Source organism: Triturus cristatus, chromosome 3_2 (genome assembly GCF_964204655.1).
Source record: "Triturus cristatus chromosome 3_2, aTriCri1.1, whole genome shotgun sequence".
Classification (NCBI taxonomy): Eukaryota; Metazoa; Chordata; class Amphibia; order Caudata; family Salamandridae; genus Triturus; species Triturus cristatus.
Genome location: NC_140584.1, coordinates 582,223,826 through 582,243,160, shown reverse-complemented (window position 1 = coordinate 582,243,160; position 19,335 = coordinate 582,223,826). Strand labels below are relative to the sequence as shown.

At 48.1% G+C, this 19,335-nt stretch overlaps 1 protein-coding gene across 5 annotated transcripts in view; it reads left to right on the top strand.

Moving 5' to 3' along the window:
• The window catches only part of MACF1 (microtubule actin crosslinking factor 1), a 1,146,281-nt gene that overhangs the window by 422,321 nt on the left and 704,625 nt on the right, over nucleotides 1–19,335 (top strand). For all 5 annotated transcript variants that reach the window (XM_085648361.1, XM_085648360.1, XM_085648359.1 and 2 more), the window contains 2 exons: nucleotides 1,464–1,616; nucleotides 5,667–5,755. In XM_085648361.1, the coding sequence (XP_085504487.1) occupies nucleotides 1,464–1,616; nucleotides 5,667–5,755 (242 nt within the window). The remainder of the gene's footprint in view (nucleotides 1–1,463; nucleotides 1,617–5,666; nucleotides 5,756–19,335) is intronic.

Sequence of the window (19,335 nt, the reverse complement as noted above, 5' to 3'; positions counted from 1 at the left end):
TGTGTATGTCACCTTTATTGTCATCCCCTACCCCACCATTAGATACTGAAGGAAGGCTTTACTCATAAACATATGTTGACATGTTTCTGCGCCTGGATATTTTCCTGAATTTGTCCAGCTGTTTCATCAATACAGTAGTGTTAAAGATTATCAGGTGAGAACTATTCCTGTCCACTATTTGGGGACGCAGTATCAGGACAGGGCAAAACAATGCCATTGTTTTGCACTATGGCATTGTTTGGTTGTTTTCTCATGTATCAGACCCTTCGTGGCACAGATGGAATGTAACACAGAAGGATATTCATACAGCTAGATGAATATGTTAAAACAACAAAGGGTTGCCCATCTCTTCAACCTGGGCTTAATTGCAATCTATAAGCACTATAAATATAGAGTGGGGCTTGGTGGAAAGTATTACCACCAGTCTGTCAACCATTCATGTGAAATCATTTAACCTATGTTCTTTAATTTATATTTCTTTCAATCAGTATGGGTAATTATGTTTAATCCTGCAGATCACATACGAAGCCAACATAATGTTTGTCTTGGCAAACTTAAGTTGTCAAACATTTTGATGACCTCCATACATGAATCGTACAACCTCTGACCCATCTGTACCACAGTTGTTGATTTTATAGTTCTTTTTTGGCTAATGATTCTTATTAGCTCATGGTCCTGCGAATTAGTCACATGGATGGTGATTACGCTTACATGAGTAAATAACTGCTGTCCCTTACTGCTGGGGACTTCTAATTAATCAGGACTTTTTCCTTTTAGCATTTTTTTTCAAATACTCATTAACAGATTTAAATTCACTTGCATGTCAAGATGACTCTCACTTCTCTCTGGAGCATACTACATAGTTTTTGCCCTTGAGTAGTCTTTGCTGCATCTGCTGTCCTTGCTCTGCATAGGGAAGCTCTTTGAGCATCTGTTGTCTAATGGGTATGTTCCTCTGTTCTAAAATATCCATTGGTTAGGGTGCTACTGCTCAATTGAGTGCTTGGCTAAAAGAGTGCTATTGGATTTCCTCCCCTTGTAGTGATCTCCCAAGGGACATGTGTATGTGATACGCCCTCTTTTACACGGGGCAATAGAGGTCTGTGGTCCATCCCAAGGCACATTTAATCGGGTGAGGAGAATCTTCGGCTGAACTCCCAGTATTCTTGTGACTGTTAAACATTTGTTGCCTTGTATGTTCGATCAATTGAAAAATTATTGGAGCCGTTGAACTAAGCTACTCACAATTCTTCTGTCCCAACCGGTAGACAAAGCACTTACCGTCAAGTTTAGTTACACCTGCCATCTAGATAGGGCGATGGGGAATGGGTTATTCTGCTGTTGCTGTCAAGACGTGCTATCTAGATAGGGAGATGGGGAATGGGTTATTCTGCTGTTGCTGTAAAGATGATGCATTGGGTTTTTATATAGAGGACTGATTTTCAGTTATGTTTGTCCCACAGAAAGTGGTGGAAGAGGAGAAACAGGAGCAGGTGGATGCATTGCGGCACCTCATGGGCTGGGCAACTGGCTTATCTCAGGTTATGAGACCCAAGAATGCATTGTCGAAGAGCGCCGCACCAGGGGACGTGAGGCAACACCTTGCTGAGCAACAGGTGAGGCAGCCATTGTCCCTCTCTCCAGCTTGTTACATTCTCTGCTCTCACATCCTCATGTCTCTCTCCTTTTTTTCCAGTCCACTCATGTATCATACTTTACTCTTCATTTGATCTTCCTCACAATCTCACCCTCTTATTATCCCTACCCCATAGCTTACTGACTGAGCAATGCTCCTCTCTCTATCTACATGTCTGTCGTTCCTGATAGGTCGTGACTCAATGCAATCATTAGGCTTGGGAGATGCGGGTATTATGGTTGAGGGATGCAGCCACTGGGTCTCTGCGATGCAGACAATGGAACATGTCACCTACAACATGTCATGTCACCTGCAATCATTAGGCTTGGGAGATGCGGTTATTATGGTTGAGGGATGCAGCCACTGGGTCTCTGCGATGCAGACAATGGAACATGTCACCTGTGACACCCTACCGTCTTAAATGCAATTTGCTAGCAGTGTGCCTCACTGGCTTTCCTTCCTCCTGCTTATCAAACCAACACCAGTTTGTTCACTTTGCCACCTCCAGGATCCAGAAGATCACTTTTATCTGCAGTGTTCCCCCAGTATTCCATCTTCTAAAATGTAATCTTCAACCACTACATCTAATCCTTTAAGCCTCTACTCATGTATGACATCATAAACATTTCCCAGTGCACTGATGGCACAGAACTCCACTTGAAAGTCTCCTCCTTTCTTGAAATTCAATGCGTTAAACACTGCATGCATCTCAGCCAGAGCAGCTTGTCCAGCATCCACCTGAACCACAACCTCACCAAAACCAAATTACTGCTTTTCAACAAAAACAGCAAGGAATGTCTAGTCCAGACTTGGTGCAATACGTGAACTTTCATGGAAGCAAACCCTAACTTTCGCCAGGTGCCATGCCACTCTAATTCACCCTGGTCATTGATCTCACCGTCAAGGAATACATGGCCAAGAAACCAAGATTGCCTAGTACCAGCCTTCTCTACTTCAGAAAGTGAAAGTGTTCCTTCGAGAAAGCAACTTCCAAACTACTGTTTAAGTTCTGATACTCTTACGTTTGAATGGTGACAACGCCCTGCATCATGGCCTGTTATACTCCACAGCGACCTCCCTCCTACCCCCATGCCTTCCACCCCTAGCATCCTTCATTCTTCTGCACACCCCACCAAAGGACTGAAGAAATATGACCACTACCCTCTACCCTGATAGAACTCCACTGGCTCCCCTTGACAGTCCACACCAACTTTAAAACCATCCACATAATTTACAAGGCCATTATGACCAGCACATCTTCTGATGTGGCTGACACTTTCACCATCTCTGATGACTTTTGTACTCCTGTAGCCAGGACATCATCAACCTGGAGATGATAACATGAAAAAAAAGAAAATACAAGGCAAAATAACTGCTTCATCTATTCAACCGCCACATGTAAGCACCACCCCATGCGCTAACATCAGTTTCCTCTTCAGTGTGCAGTGGAACATGCACCCACCAAAATTCCGGGTTTAAACCCGTTTAGGACTATCAAAAGGAGATGTCTGTGATGGACCCCAGCAGTTATGCCACTGGTGTCTTGGTTCCTTGCACGACTGCAAGTTTTGCGGATACTCCACCTAGATGAACCCTGAAGAGATTCGGGACAGTGAACTGAAGCATGGTCGGAAGGTCCGTAAAGGCTGTCTAAGTAGAGCACTATGTCCTGTTCTTATTCTTGAGGTCGTTCCCGTGAAAGATCTTCTTCACATTCTAAGTCGTCAGCTAAGTTCAAGCCTAAAAAGAAACAAAAGAGGCTTCTTAGTCTCAATCCCGGTCTCTTACTGAGGAACCCATTGTACAACTTATCTTGGAATTCTTCTGTATCAAAATCACCTCCATATGCAGCATCTTCGGCCATTACCCGGACCCAATCACCATCGCAACTCAACTTCCTATCACAGCGGAAGAACAAACCCTGACCTTGTGATCCGCTGTTACCACCGTCTGAGTTGCTGCTACCATGAAGACCATCTACTTGGGGGCCCCGTCGGACCTGTGTCCCCACCACGCCTACACCTCTTGGAGAAACTAATTAATCGACGCCTCACAGACCACCTTAGCAATCACAAACTTCTCAACGTTATGCAGATGGAACACAAGCTGTCAGCCTGGCTCTTTACGCCTCAGAAGCTTGCAAACTAATCTGTGTAGTACTTCAAGGATCATCGCTCAGCCGCAACTTCTTCAATGCATACATGATCCCTCTGGCCAATGTTATCCGCGCACACCGCATCAACATCCCCTACTATGCCAGCGTCTCACAACCCATACTCTCCCTGTCAGAATATAACCCCAACACAAGAAACAAGTTCACTGCCTGCATGACCGAAGTCGCTAACTGGATGAAAGCCATCTGTCTCAAGCTAAACATCAACAAGACAGAAGTAGTGACCTTTGGCAAGAACACCTCCACATGGGACTCAAACTGGTGGCCGGCTGAGCTCAGACCCTCACCTAGCAGCCACGTCAGGAACCTAAGACTAATCATCGACAGCAAACTATACATTGCCACACAAGTCGACATGTCACTGCATTCTGCTTCCACACCCTGAAGATGCTGAGGAAGATCTTGAAATGTCTCCCAAGCAACACTAGAAAAACTCTCACTCATACTCTGGCCACCAGCAAGTTGGTTTGAACACCCGCTATGCCGTCAGCGAGGGTGATTTCCTGTGATGGATAGTCAGGATGTTCTATGTGTTGGAAGTTAGGTAGGAGAAGGACATTCCTCCGGTTCTGGTCTTGCGGATTCGTGGGACGTTAGCTGGGTAAAGCTGGGTGAAGCGGAGGTGTGTGTTGGTTACGTGGAATGTGAGGCAGTGATTCAGGTATGCGGGTCCAGCATTGTGGAGGGCCTTGTACACTTGGGTGAGTAGTTTGAAGGTTATTCTTCTGTCAACTGGGTGCCAGTGGAGGTCGCAGAGGTGTTGAGTGATTACTTCGCCGGCATAGAGCGCTCATTCAAGTTGCTTCACAGCTGCCCCTTATGGCTCCGTACTATCAGTAGTGCTAATTGTCACCATCACCTATGCACGACATGTCCGTTAGCTTAAGGCTTTTTGTGTTAATCCACCATACACTACCTTCTTCCCAGACAAACTGGTTCTGCGGTCTCGGGCTTCCTTTCTGCCTATAGTTATGAAGCTGTTCCACCATTTGCTCTTTTTCCTCTCCCTCTCTTTCATGTGCTCCTCGTCCCTGTGGATTCTCTTCTCTCCTGAACATCGTTTTTTCTACTTCACTCTTACATGTCCCCCATAATTATTGGCTCAGCATAGCTTGGCTTTCCTTTTATTTTGCATAATTTCTTTTTTTCTCCCTCTTTTCCCATGCGCTCCTGGGCTTATCATGTGAACATGACATAATCCTTTTGTTCTCCCACTCTGATGTGCACCTCTGCTCTTTGACAGAGCATTGAAGCAAAAAAACACAATGTTCACAAGGAACTCATTTATCTACGCAATACATGATATGCAAACTGAGTTAGTTTGCTCTGATTTAATCGCAATCAAAAAATATATCCATTCATCACCCCCAATTTGGGTCACAGTACAATTTACCTCAAAGTATCTGTATAAACTTGTGTATTAGAATTCTTTAAAGCAGAGCATGGCATACATTATTTTATCAAAACCAAAGGGGATGATGGACGGAGTGTTGAACATTGCAAGCACTCACCCCCAGTCAGCTGATCTGGGTTTAATCCATCATCATTCTTTAGCTCACTCCGCCACCCCAGTTCAGACATGGCTATATGCAATTCAGTCTGACCCTGTGCCTCATGGGAACAGTCTAGTCTGAACTGCCAAGCCATGTCTTCCCTGGTCCGGAAACAAGCATCCTGGGACCGGTTTCGGGTTCATAACCCTCATCAGCCAGGCTATCTTGAATCCAGTGGCAAAGTGAGCAAGGGACCCACGTCTGGGCATACCCTGCCAACTTAGGGCGAACAAAGCAAAACCGAAGGTTTTGATACATTCTTTTATGTCTATTTACAAGAGTTATGCTCCTATCTCCTTCACAGGCCATCACAGATGAACTGGCAACCAAGAAAGAGCAGGTTTCTGAAGCCATTAAAGCTGCCCAGATCTTCTTGGCGAAGCATGGAGAAAAGTGAGTAGTATTTGTGAAGTGGAGGTGGTGGGGGAGGGCATAGGTGTCAACCTAGCTAGCAGGGAGTGAGTATTTTTCTGGGTCCTCACTGGTAGATGTGGGTTGATTACCATGCATTTATGGATGAGTGAAGTTAGGGTAGTTATGTGTGTGAGAAACATTATTTCCCACCGAAAAGTGAGTGACCGAGAGATGATTGGACTGCTCTGCAGTAGGGAGGTTTGACTTATAGGAAGTCAGTCGAGTCTAAAAGGTGATATCTTCTTTCATGGTTATGTGGGTAGGGAGAAAGAAAAGCTATCGAGTGGTGCAGCTTGTGAGCAAATGAGACCCTTGGGTGATGAGAAATGACTTGGTGCCATGGCTTACAAGAGTTTGGCAATCTTGATTTATAATTGATAGGCAGCCCTGTCTGGTGAGAAATGATTGTCAGCTGTGGCTAGTGAACGAGTGGCCAGTATGATTGTTTTGAAGCCATTGGGGTCCACAGCTACTTTGAAGAAGTTGGGAGCCCAAGCGGGTGAGAAGTGACTTGGAGCCATAGCTGGAAAGAGATGATCTGAGGGTGTTGGGAGGTCTCTGTTTATAGGCTGTGGAAGAGGAAGGAGTTTGGAATGGAAGGAAACAAGGAAAGTAAGTGAAAGTACAAAAGAGAATGACTTGGAAAAGAATGTAAGAGGGTTACGTAGAGCTTGTAGACAGGCATCCTGAAGATTGTTACAGACACAAGGATATTCTCCTAACCTCATCATTGTTTTCTCTAGCAAGATACCACTTAAGTTTATTTAGGGCAAATTTCTTCTTCTTTAACAGGCAGGACTCCAGAACACTGTAACAAATATAAAATGTGTTTCTTCTTTAGTTTTTTTTTTTTTTTTTTTTAAAACCTTTATTACAATTTCAGAGAAATACAAGTATGGGCCTACAACCAACAGGCCGGCCGCTAAAATGCAGTATAACCCAAGGCACAGCTGAACATTCACATCGATGAAGCAACAAAAAAGGGGTCACTGGAGGGTTAATCATCGCAGTCGGTCACAGCCGCAGTCCATAAACAAACAAGAAAGGTTTCATATTTTAAGGAAACGAAAAACAGCAAACACACAAGGCAGAGGAAATTAATAGCAGTAGCATGTGCCCCTCGTATCGAGGGAGTAATCCAACCCGGGTAGACAGAGGGGGGGGTGCAAGGCCGAAGAAACCAAATTCGCATGTCGCAGGAGCATATAGGAATGCGCGGGCTAGGGAGATAGAACGGCATCTATCTCACGCATCTGAGGCGGGGCGCATATACCTCCACGATAGGAGTTCCAGGGACCCCACACCTTAATCCACTTCCCAGGCTTGCCTCTCGCCACATACACCGTTTTCTCTCTGAACATACACCAGTCCTTGTTTTTTTTTTAAACCTTTTTTACAATTTCAGAGAAATACAAGTATGGGCCTACAACCAACAGGCCGGCCGCTAAAAATGCAGTGTAACCCTAGGCACAGCTGAACATTCAGATCGATTTGGCAACAAAAAAGGAGTCACTGGAGGGTTAATCATCGCAGTCGGTCGCAGCCGCAGTCCATAAACAAACAAGAAAGGTTTCATATTTTAAGGAAACGAAAAACAGCAAACACACAAGGCAGAGGAAATTAATAGCAGTAGCATGTGCCCCTCGTATCGAGGGAGTAATCCAACCCGGGTAGACAGAGGGGGGGGGGCAAGGCCGAAGAAACCAAATTCGCATGTCGCAGGAGCATATAGGAATGCGCGGGCTAGGGAGATAGAACGGCATCTATCTCACGCATCTGAGGCGGGGCGCATATACCTCCACGATAGGAGTTCCAGGGACCCCACACCTTAATCCACTTCCCAGGCTTGCCTCTCGCCACATACACCGTTTTCTCTCTGAACATACACCAGTCCATGTGTTCTTTCCACTCGGAGACCGTGGGTGGCCTCTGGGAGCCCCACAATCGTGCAATGTCACGCTTCGCTACCATATAGCCCAGAGTCACCCATTGCGTCTGCGTCACATTGTAATCAGTCGGCTCCCAGACATTCAGCAAACATCTTCGTGCCTCCGGCAACAAGGCAACATGCGTGACTTCTTCTAACACCGCATGCACTCTGCACCAAAACCGAGTCACCTCCGGACACTCCCACAGGATATGGAGGAAACTCCCCAGGAGTCCACAGCCTCGCTTACACAAACCATCCACCGAATACCCCATACGGCACCAAAACCGAGTCACCTCCGGACACTCCCACAGGATATGGAGGAAACTCCCCAGGAGTCCACAGCCTCGCTTACACAAACCATCCACCGAATACCCCATACGCATCAGAGCAGGCCCCGTGACGTACACTCTATGGAGTATTTTAAGCTGGACGAACCGCAACCGGGCCGGGATAGCCACCTCTTTCGGGGAGGCCACCGCCGACACCCAATCCTCGTCGTCCAGTTCTAAACCGTCGGCAATCCATGTCTCCCGCAATGAAGCCAGCAAACCCATCCGATCATTAATAAGCTTCTTATAAATCAGCGAAATGGTGCTATCTCTTCTTTAGTTTTTAAACAAGAACTTGGCCACTGCACCTTCGCGCAGAGAAAACATACTTCTGATTTGAGTTTTGTATTTTTCCTGTGTGTATGTCGGAAGGTGATTATGTGGTGGTGGCAGCAGCTGTCAGATGTTTTTGGTTTACCTAGTCATGTTGTACATACTTTTTTGAAGAACCTTTGCAACTGTATGATAAGCTGTGATAGAGCTGGTAATCTGGGCAGAACATGCACATATGTGGGATGTGTACGAATTGAAAACTTAAAGATCGCTGGAATTCTTGTAATCCCATTCAATGAAATTAAAGCTCCTCCACTCAAGCTTCACTAGTTTCACATTCTATTAATCAGTGCTTGGAATTTTAGTGCTGTGGTTCTCTTTAATTTCTCTCATATCTTAATGACTACTTTGAAACTATTCTATCCCTATATTTCTATGTAGAGAACTGGGCTTTTGCTGCAGTTACACCCTCCTCCCTACCCCAGTTTTTTGCCCCCTTCTTAGCTACTGGATGCTGATATTTGACTCCGACAATTCACTGAGGACGGCTAACCAGACGTCCGTGCCATTGCTTCTTCCCTAAAACAAAGTGGTGTCTAATTATGCTGCAATTGGCAAAGGACTTTAGCACCCCTGTAAGTCCTTAGTAAATCGTACCCTAGGTACCTAGGACAGGGGTACTAAAGCGGGTCCCTAAGGGCTATAGCATATCTTATGCCGCCCTAAGTGACCACATACAAATTCCACACAGACTGCCATTGCAGGCTGCGTGACATGGTTCAAACCATGAGCGAAAACATGATGTGACACACTCCTGTGTGTCATGCCTAAGTCACTGCATCTAATATATGTAAGTCACCCCTACACTACAGCAGGCCTTGGAGCCTCAAGGCAGGGTGCATTATATTTTTGCTGAAGACATATCTGCTGGAGCAGATATGCCCCTGTGATGTCTTGTTCTACTAATAGATATTTCAAGTGAGCAAGGAAGCCTTAAGGTATGTACTGGGCACTGGTCAAAGCGAGTTCCCCAGCTACATGATGGCTTCATTGAAAATAGGTATGTTTGGTATCAAAGATTTCGTATTAATAAACCGCCACTGATGCCAGTGTTGGATTTATTAATACATGCACCCAGAGGGCACCTTACAGGTGCCCCCTGAAAATCTACCAGGTACTGGTGTGCTGACTGTCTGGTTATCGCCAGCCTGCCACCTGAGTTTCTGACCCCTGTGGGTGAGGGCCTCTGCTCTCAGGAGGTCAGAAACAAAGCCTGCTCAGGCAGATGATGTGCACACCGCTCCCCACTGGATGACTGTATGTTAGAATTCCAAGGCAGGAGAACTTCAAAGAACCCACCGCCTTTGGTATTCAAATCTTGGCTTCTCTCACTGGAGGAGAAGCCGATCCTTTTTGTACAGAGCCTTTTGCGCGTGTACGGGCAGGAAATTAGCTATGCAGGAGGCGTGTTCCGCTGCTAGGCTCGACACACCTCTAGGGTGACCAGCTGGAGGTGAACACGACTATAGAAATTTCACCTTATTGTGTGTGCTGGAATTAGGAGTTCTGGGACAAGGTGATGTCCACCCCTCAAAGATATTGGTCATCCAGGGAGTGTATTGACCCCAGAGGTAAGTAGTCCATTGACTTCTACCCCTCACTTCCCTTAATGGCCCTAAAGTGAGTATTTAGGAGACCTTCTGATACCAGGACTGCATATTTCTATGGACCAAAAGAAGAAGTGGACAAAGACTGCTGAACCGAGGAGCAGAACTGACTTGACGCCAACCCTCCTGGCCTGCCTGCTGCACCTGAACCTTGTGGAGCAACTAATTCGTCCTGCTGCCGTGCAGACCTCCAGAAACCCAGAGGCTTGCCGGTGCTTCACCAATTGCCAAAGAAACTCCCTTGAAGTAGAGGAGCTACTTCCTGCAGCAGCAGTTACCACAGACCCTAGGTGTGGTTCACCGAGTTGCCATTTCCCTGGCCAGCCCAACGCAGCAGCTCCCCAGGAAGAGGACCCTGTGCTCCTGAAGGTCCGATCTGTCCTCCCACCGAGTGAGAGGACACCAGGAACAACCGGAGCCGTACAGGACTGATACCTTGGATACTGGACCTTGCAGCAGCCAAGGCATGTTGTGCCCAATCCAGACACCAACGCCGAGGTAGATCGACCTGCACATTGAGGGACGTCAATATATACAAAAGAAGGGGGTCACCCTATAATCCAACCGCATCTGGGTGAAGAAACATGTGAAAAGAACAGTATTGCGTTGGAATAGATCTATACAAGCAATATATGGAAGAAACACTTAAATTATTTCTTCATAATGAGGTACACTCTGGATTCAATCATCAAATAATCAACAACATTGGCGGAAACAAATTTGACTTGGATACTAAAAAATAATTTAAGTGTTTCTTCCATATATTGCTTGTATAGATCTATTCCAACGCATTACTGTTCTTTTCACATTGAGGGACGTCAGGCACAGTCAGACACCCACTTCGTGCATGGTCCAGCTGTCCAGTTTGCTCCCCATCTGCAAAATAAAGACCAAGACGTGAATCTGTGACCCACCCCTCAAAGCACTTATGCACCCATGCTCCAGAGCCCGAGTCCAGCTGAGGTGATGGTGCCAACGGGGTCCCCAGATCCCCAAGAGCAAAGCCCATGCTTGGGTTTGCCCAGACTGGACTTCCAGTGGCCGCCTGCAGCCTCTTTCTGCAGGACCCCTCCAGACATGAGACTCCTGCACTGGAATCTGACATCAAAAGACACCGCTGCACTCGAACCCCACAGCTCAAGGAGAAGTTGACCAAACGTGTCCCCGCGTGTCTGCGGATCTCATGGGTTAAACATCCCCTGTGGGTTCTTCCGGACTGGTCCCCAAGTCCCTGCTTGCAGCCTCTTTGTAACCAGACCATTCTTCCATTGATGTGAACGGGACACCCGAAGCCATGATATACCTCTGCACCTTTACGCCCCACAGCCTTCTGAGGTGACCTGTTGGTGTGGCCTTGGTCCTTGCCCCATCCTCATAGTCCCTAAGTTTGCCCAAATGCAATACATGTTTCCCCCCATAGGAAAGCATTACCAATCCAGAATTTGCCCATTTTTGAAAACTGTAAAAATTCATTACTTGAAAAGTACTTAGCCAATCCTGATGATCCTGGTATCCAAATGTATGCAAAAGTATGTGTTATTTTTATAATTCGGTGTCGGATTACTTTGTGTGTGTGTGTCTCATTTACTGCCTTTTGTGTGTGTAAATAAATAAATGCTTAGTTTAGCTGATATGCCTTACTGCTCGCTCACGCTACCACAAATGAGAGCATTTGGGGTGTCATTTGTGCCTCTGTAATTCCTTTGGTGTTTGGCTGGACTCTCTGAACAGTGTACCTCATTTTGGCGCACTATATAGAGAGCCAGCTTCCTACATTATACCACTGCACAATTTGTACCAAAATAGCATTTTGTGCAATAGGTTACTTCTTGCATTTCCTACAATGTTGCATAGCTACAGCATTAAGTTGCCCTTTGTATGTTTTATAACAGTTACCTTAGTCACCTTTCCTACATTCCTTATAAACTTCCTCCATGCAGCAACAACCCCACCCCCTTGTTTTAGTTAGTGACAACAACCATCATGACAGAGATAATATATTACATCTTTTCTGTGCCTTATGACTCCGGTTCATGCTAAGACACATCTGAACACCACTAAAACAGCTCTGTCACTTAAATCTTCCCTTTTCGAATCTATGCCAGTTTTGTACATTGCTCTTCCCCAGTAAGATGAACAGACTATCCCCATCTGACACATTTCATACGGACTAATCAGGAAGCCACAACTAACTGACCTAACTTGCTACATATGTCTGCTGGATTCTTCTAACAGCAGATTCCTCACCTTTTGTATATTCCCAAGATGCCAGATTGGATCCAGAAAACTTATCAGTAGTGCTCCCACGTGCAAACAGGTGGCACCTTGTGGCTCTACACTACCTGGAAAAGAACTGCATATAAGTGCCATCCCTGCAATTTAATTTCTGATGGATACTTTCAACTACAGATTCCTCTACTTTAGAATATCACCAGGCGCCAGACTGGATCTGGAATATTTGAGCAGCATTGCTCCTGTGCGCAAGTAGGTAGGTCCATGTGGCTCTGATTTGATTTTGTTCTGCCCCAGAAGTGATGATGGGACTGCATGTAAACACCACCTTTCATGCGAGTGTCAGTACCTTTCTTTCCTCACCCTTGAACGTGGATCCAGAGCTCGCTCCTAACATTTTCCTCATCAGTTGATAAGTTTTTTCTGAACGTTTTGCTTTTTATTAGTGTGCAGGGAAACTGTCTCCTACTAAAACTTCAGGGTTTAAGAATTTTAGGGACTGTTACAAACAAATATATGTGACAGATCTGCACAAGGTGTGCCACTGTGTGTCTCCTCACAAGACTCCTCAGTTCTTGTGCGGAGTGTGCCCTTAATAACCCAAAGGTGATACAGGAACTTGAAGCGGAGCTCTACCTTGCCGAGCACCAAAAGCCGTTTTGGAAGTCCCGCTCGAAGTCTGGGCAGGGTATGAGCCTGCTCTGCTCTCTGGTCCAAGTCTTCTGAGAAATCAAACTCAAAGAGAACCACAAAAAAGCCAAGCAAGATGCGTCCCAAGTCCCACCTCTCCCAGCCTGAAAAGTCAGTAAGACACCCGGATGCTTCTCGGTCTTGCTCCTGGTCCCCTGACAAGGAGCCGATTCCACAGCGGAGCGGATGCCAATGCACCCAGAGTTTCCTGTGCCATCAGTAATGTCCCAATTGATGAGGCCATGTTGCTGATCTTTGGCACTCATCTAGCTCCTGCTGTGGCACCTTCAGGCCCCAAGAAAAACTTGGGTAAGTATCAGTGCGATTATTTTCAGTTACTTTTGGTGACCAACTACAGCAGGGATCCAGTCAGGGGGACAAGGTCCTCAGAAACAGTTGCCTCAAAGGAAGAATCAGTCTTCAGTGGGTTCTAGGCCCTTTGATTTCCTTGCTGTGGATTTCTATGTAAGTGGTGCTGATGCAAGGGACACAGGATGCCTAAGATACTCAAGGATGCCGTGGATGAAATGCGGTTGGCGGAAATCTTTCTTTAGCTACTCCTTGGTCCATGGGCTTGGTGAGGCAATCTTTGTCACAGGGGTCAAAGTACCTTGTAATCCTGTTTTTCCTGTCGGAAGTCCAGTCGCCAAGGGGCTGCAATCACCCTGTATCGTGGGCACTTGGGGAATCCTTTCTTGGACAGTAACTTGCCTTCTGGGCTACTAAGCTGCACTCAGATGACTTTCCTGGGTTCAGCAGACTCGAGGCCACCTATGAGTGTTGGGTCCTGGTCCCTGGTGCTGCACAGCAAGGAGGAGCGGGGTTCAGAACAGTTGGGCTACCAAGTTGCCCTAGCAGGCTTCTTCAGTGGTTATGGCCTTGTGCTGTGAACAGAAGGTCAACCAACTGACCCTTAGAGTCTCTTGCTTTGGCTGGGCTTGAGAAACTACTTCAGTGAGCAGGACCCAGCAGGCACACTCCCTTCTCCTTTGTTAGCCACTAGGTTCAGCAGGTGCAGTCCACGTCAGTTCAGCCTCTCTTCCTCTGGTTCTTAGTGTAGCAGGGCAGTCCTTCGGTCCTCTTCTCCAGTCCGCCGAGATCGGAATTCTGGGTGCCATGGGTGCCCTTGTTATGCCCAAATGCCCTCATTGTGGACACGGTCAGTAGCCAGAGGTTTGGTTTACCGGCAATGTCAATGTCCATCACCTCTGCAACAGGCACCCCAGCTCATTTGGGGTCTGGATCAGGAGCCGAGATCAAGCAGACTACATCCTGGCCTCCAGTCCGCCAACCCTGCGGTATCACCCTTCAACCCACTTTAGTTTGCTCTCATTGGCACCAAACCACCTTGTGCTAGGTTAGATCAGAAATTTCCTCCAAGGGTGGCAAAATATTACTTCCACCAGGGTGGGTCCTTCAACTAATTCAAGTCTATGCCTTGCAATACTTTTTGACTGACTGCATATTTCACCCACATCAGGACATTTTTCAGGGAAGCCCCTATCTATCTTCTTCCAATAAGCACAGTCTCTTCTGACCAAACGAGCTATAAAGTATTCGGACCCCAGAAATAAGGACTGACTGTTACTCCCGCTATTTCCTGGTGCTGAAAAATTACATAGGACTTTGTTCCATGTTCTATATCTGCCCTGTAAACACTTTGTAAACACTTTGCCGAAGGAAACATTCAAGATTTGGCCAAATTCTGTCAGCCCTGGATCCAGGTGAATTAACGGTGGCCTACATTCATGAATTCGTCCTGCAGTCCCACAGAGACTGCGCGGTTCAAGGTAGTCCAGGAGCATTTTCAGTTTCCCATGCTCGCCTGTGGCCTCACCAGTGCCTCATAAGTGTTCACAGAAGAGAAGGCGGTGTTCGCAGCACAACTTTGGAATTTAAGGATTCCAATTTCCCCTTCCTCGACGCCTGGCAGTAAAAAGCAGGCATGGTACAAGCAGCCATAGAACACCTCCAGAGGACGGCAAACCTTCTGACATTGTTGAGGTTCACTATTAGATAGCCGAAGTTACACCTGACTCCTTCACAGTGTCTCTCATTGGAGCAATCCTAACTGCAGTGCAGTTTTGTGTCTTCCCTCCATCATGATGAGTCCTGGACTTTGGGCTATGATCCTATGTTTCAGCCGCGGTCCTGCGTCTCAGTGAGACTGACTCTAAGTTTTTTGGGCTTCTGGGCCACCTGCTTGTCGACTATACTAGGCACCATATGCAGGCCCTGCAGTGCAACCTGAAGTTTCAGTGGGCCTTACACCAGGGGAATATGTCAGATTCCAGCCAGGTTTCAGAGGAGACTTCACAAGACCTGCAGTGGTGGCTGCTGAACTGCAATTGGACCAGAAGCTTAAATTCTGAAGGTGTGCTGCGAACACCACTATCTCTTCTGTGAACACCTGTGGGGCGCTGGTGAGGCCACAGGGGAGCACAGCAAACTGAAAATGCTCTTTGCCTTCCTTGAACCGCAAGTAGACTCTGACACACTCCCAGCCCCACCCAGAGATGAATGTCATGATGCATCATTGTTGGGATGAGGATGTCACCTGGGAGAGATGGAAATTAGACAACTCTAGTGTCTCATTAACCTGTTCGAGTTTTGAGCCATTTGATCGGGGCTTAAAGCCTTCCTACGATCCATGAAAGGGAGGTTGGTTCAGGTTCTCATGTGCGGACAACACCTCCACCATGTGGTACAGCAGCAAGAACTGCAGGGTATGGTTCTGGGTCCTGTACCAAGAAGCACTTTATCTCTGGAGCTGCCTGCGCATCAGACCACTTCACTCGTCGATAACCACTTTGCAGAATCTTTGAACGCCAGTGGTGCCTGGTGGTTCACGAATGGTCTTTACATCTCAGGGTGGCACAGGTCATCTTCACGTAATGGGAGTGGGGGGGACACTGGCTAGATCTTTTTAGCACCTCCTAGAGTTCACCGTGTCAAAGCTTTTGTGTGCTGGAGTTCCCAAGGAGTCTCTCTCTCAGAGATACATTCCAGTTAGAAGCTCCCCGACTCCATTCCACCGCTACCTGCCCCGAGTACTGAAGAAGGCCAGGAATGACCAGGCCCAAGTCATCCTAGAGGCTTTGGATTTGGCAAGGAGAGTGGGGTTCCTGTCAATTCTGGGCATGAGCATCTGTCCGCCAATCAGACTACAGCTACTGGACACGTTTGTGACCTCATGTGGCACCCGCAACATAGACCCATTATAAGCCAAACTGCTCCAGAAGGAATGAGGACCCATTCCATCCGGGCGAAGACTGCTTCTATTATGTTGGCACGCAGAGTGTCTTTTCTTGACATCTGTCGGAGCACTAAGTGGGCTTCATTGCATGCGTTCACAAAGCACTACTGCCAGGTCCGATTTGACGGGTATTTTGTCCGTTCAGTCCTGCAGGACTTTTTGGCCATACCATTTCAAAGACTCACCACCTCAGGAGGCAATGCTTTGGTATCTGTTCTGAAGGTGAGGAATCTGCGGGTAGAAGTATCCATCAGAAGAACAAATTATCTTCGGTAATGCTCTTTTGTGCAATACTCAATCTAACCGCAAATTCCTCACTGACCTCCCACCTCCCTGTTTTGTGGCATGGTCTCCTCTTCCATCTACAAAGGTCTAAAACTGAAGCTCTGCATACTGGCACCCCTGATTATTGTTGTACTCTGCTTCCTGGGATATGGACAGAGTCAAGAAAGAAACAAACGTCAACTTTCCGCAGCAGCACCTATGCATGCCGGAGTGAAGCGCCGCATGGCTCCGCCCTGACGTCGTCCACGAACGTGACATCAGCGGAGCCATATATGCCCCTCCTGGCGCGCTGACATCAGTTTTCTTCTTTTCTGTGGTCCAACGCGGATCCTGGAAAACCAGCGGTTTCTTGGCCTGCTTTTTGGGCCTTCTCGACGTCTTCGGCATCACGGAACAGTGTGCGATGCCTTCGGGCTTTAAGGCGTGTGAAACCTGCAAGCGACAGATGTCTGTCAAGGATCTGCACGCGATATGTATGTGGTGCCTGGGAGTGCACCACGACTCCGAAGAGTGCGATGCCTGTCAACAGATGAAACCTAAGTCCCTTAGGGAGCGTCGTATGAAGCTGCTGGATGTCCGGTCCTGCGCCTTCACGCCGCCAATCTACCTCTCGGGATCGAGCCTGCTCACGGGGTGGTTCCCGCGTGCGCCGTTCGGAGACGGATAAGCACAAGCGTATGTCGCGGAGGTCATCCTCCCGTAAGCGTGACGCTGGGACCCGATGCTCTCGGTCCGTGCCAGACACAGGCACCCAGCAGTCGTCTCCCCCATACCCACCCTTCCCGGGTATCGGAGCGACAAGAACCCAAATGGAGGCCTTTTCTAAGGCTCTCCAGTCTTTCTTTGGGTTACCACCCTCTCCCTGGTGCCCCTACGGGTCCCACAGAGGAGGAAGGCACACATGTCGGGTCTCTGCCGGCGGATTCGTCCTCTGCACCGGTTGTGTGCATGGACTCCCGTGTCGTTACGACGTCGACGGGACACGGCCCGGAGGGGCAGCCCAGTCGTCTGTTCGGCCCGCCCATCCAGTCAACGGCTTCCTGCGCTGACGTCGGCCGCGGCACCGAGTTCGGTGCCCTATCGTTCTCCTTCCTCCCCACAGGTGTAGGTCGAGTCGCCGTCCATCCCAGCCCGGATCGAGTCCCCTCTAGAGGTTCTCGACGTCGAGGCGACACCGTGTCTGCATCGTTCGGCGCCGACAACTCCGGTACTACAGGAGGATGAGCTCCCTTTGGGCTCACCATGCCCAGGGCCGCTTCAGAGCCCCTTGGTGCAGGTACCTAGTGTTCCTTGGCCTTTGGATCAACCCCAGGCTGTTCCACCTTTATTCTCAAGTGGGCAGGTAATCCTTCAAGCGCCCCCGACTTGTTTGTTGTCGCCTCCCAGGATGGCAACAGAGGCTAGTGCTGCCTTCGCGAGGGCTATTCGCAGGGCTGTGGATATTCTCCGCTTGCAGCCCCCTGGGGTTTCCCTTCCCACTGATCCTTTACTGGATCTACTCCACATGGAGCCTGTGGACGTGGAGCCTTTGTTGCCCCTTGGTGGGTCTTTGTTTGATTTCATGCTTGAGACCTTGAGGCCGGGGATTGGCACAATATTCTGTTCGATAGGCCCTGGACGCTACAGACTCTGTTAGTAGAGCAATGGCCCGGTCGGTTGCTTACATGGCTGCGCGATAGTCGTTTCCCGATAACGTTCGGGATGCTCTGCGGTATATGCCATTCAATGGTGTGGCCCTTTTTGATTGTCACGCTGATTCAGCGGTCTCCCGCCTCATGTCTGGTCTCCCGTGATTCGCTGGCCCTTGCGGCCAGGCTTTCTTGACTTTGTGGCCGTCTTGTCACACGATGTGTGCTTTCATGTTACTTTTCTTTAATAGGCAGCGTTGCCTTCCTTGTTTGGGACCCTGGGTTCATGACGTAATTCCCAGATGGTCTTGGCAGATGTGCCGCCATGTTTGCCTTGGTTGGTGCAGCTAGTCAGCTGATTCTACCTTCTTTGCAGTCCTCTTGTCTGTGAGCTTGGCTCCATAAGAGGCCCCCTTGCCGGGGTTCAGACTTACCCTATGTGGGGTAATTGATGGCTGTTGTGTAGCTGCCTTCTTAAGAGGAAGGCTTGGTACGCTCCTGTGGAGTCTTCTTAACAGGAGATCTTCTGTGGATCGCTCCGTCTTGTCTTCCTGCTGTAGGCGCCCCACAGGTTGGTGTCCCTGTATTGCGCTTTCATTTAAGGTTGCGGTCTACGGTTGTCCGAAGTACTTTCAGGCATTGGTATGGGTTCCTTACCGTGAGGCTTCTGCCTCACCTGCTTTTCACTGGGACGTTCTTCAGCATTGCTGTGCTCCTCTTTGTCCAGGTTGGCTGCTCTTCTTTCGCCTGCCACTGTCCCTTGGGGCCTTTGTTTGGTTCCGTACATGCACAGTTGTTAGCGCCAGGACAAAGCCGCTGCGTGGCACGCTCTTCGTTTTTGCGCGTATTTAGAGTGCACCCTGGTATGATTCGCTATCATAGGGTGTTTCTGTTCTTTCACCCGCATCTGCGGTGCTGGTTCTACCCTCCCCTCTTTGGGATGGGTAATAGTTTCTCATATTTCAGTCCTGTCTGGACTTGTTCTTTAAAGGGGCATCTTCGCCATGTATGTCTATGCTGTACATGGCCTTATGCACTACATTTCTGGCCACTTCCCCAACAGGAGTTTTTTTCCTCTTTTTCCTGCTGCATTCTGCACAGGTGTTTTCCACATGTCTGCATTGGGTTCCTGCTGTAACACTCTCAGCGGAGTGTTCTCTTCAGGATACTCGCTTCTGGGGTCCCTGGGCCATTAGGTTGGTCCTTACTGTTTCCACTATTGTGTCTGGCTCCATCTCTTCATCTGTCTAGCGGGGGACCGTGGCTCCT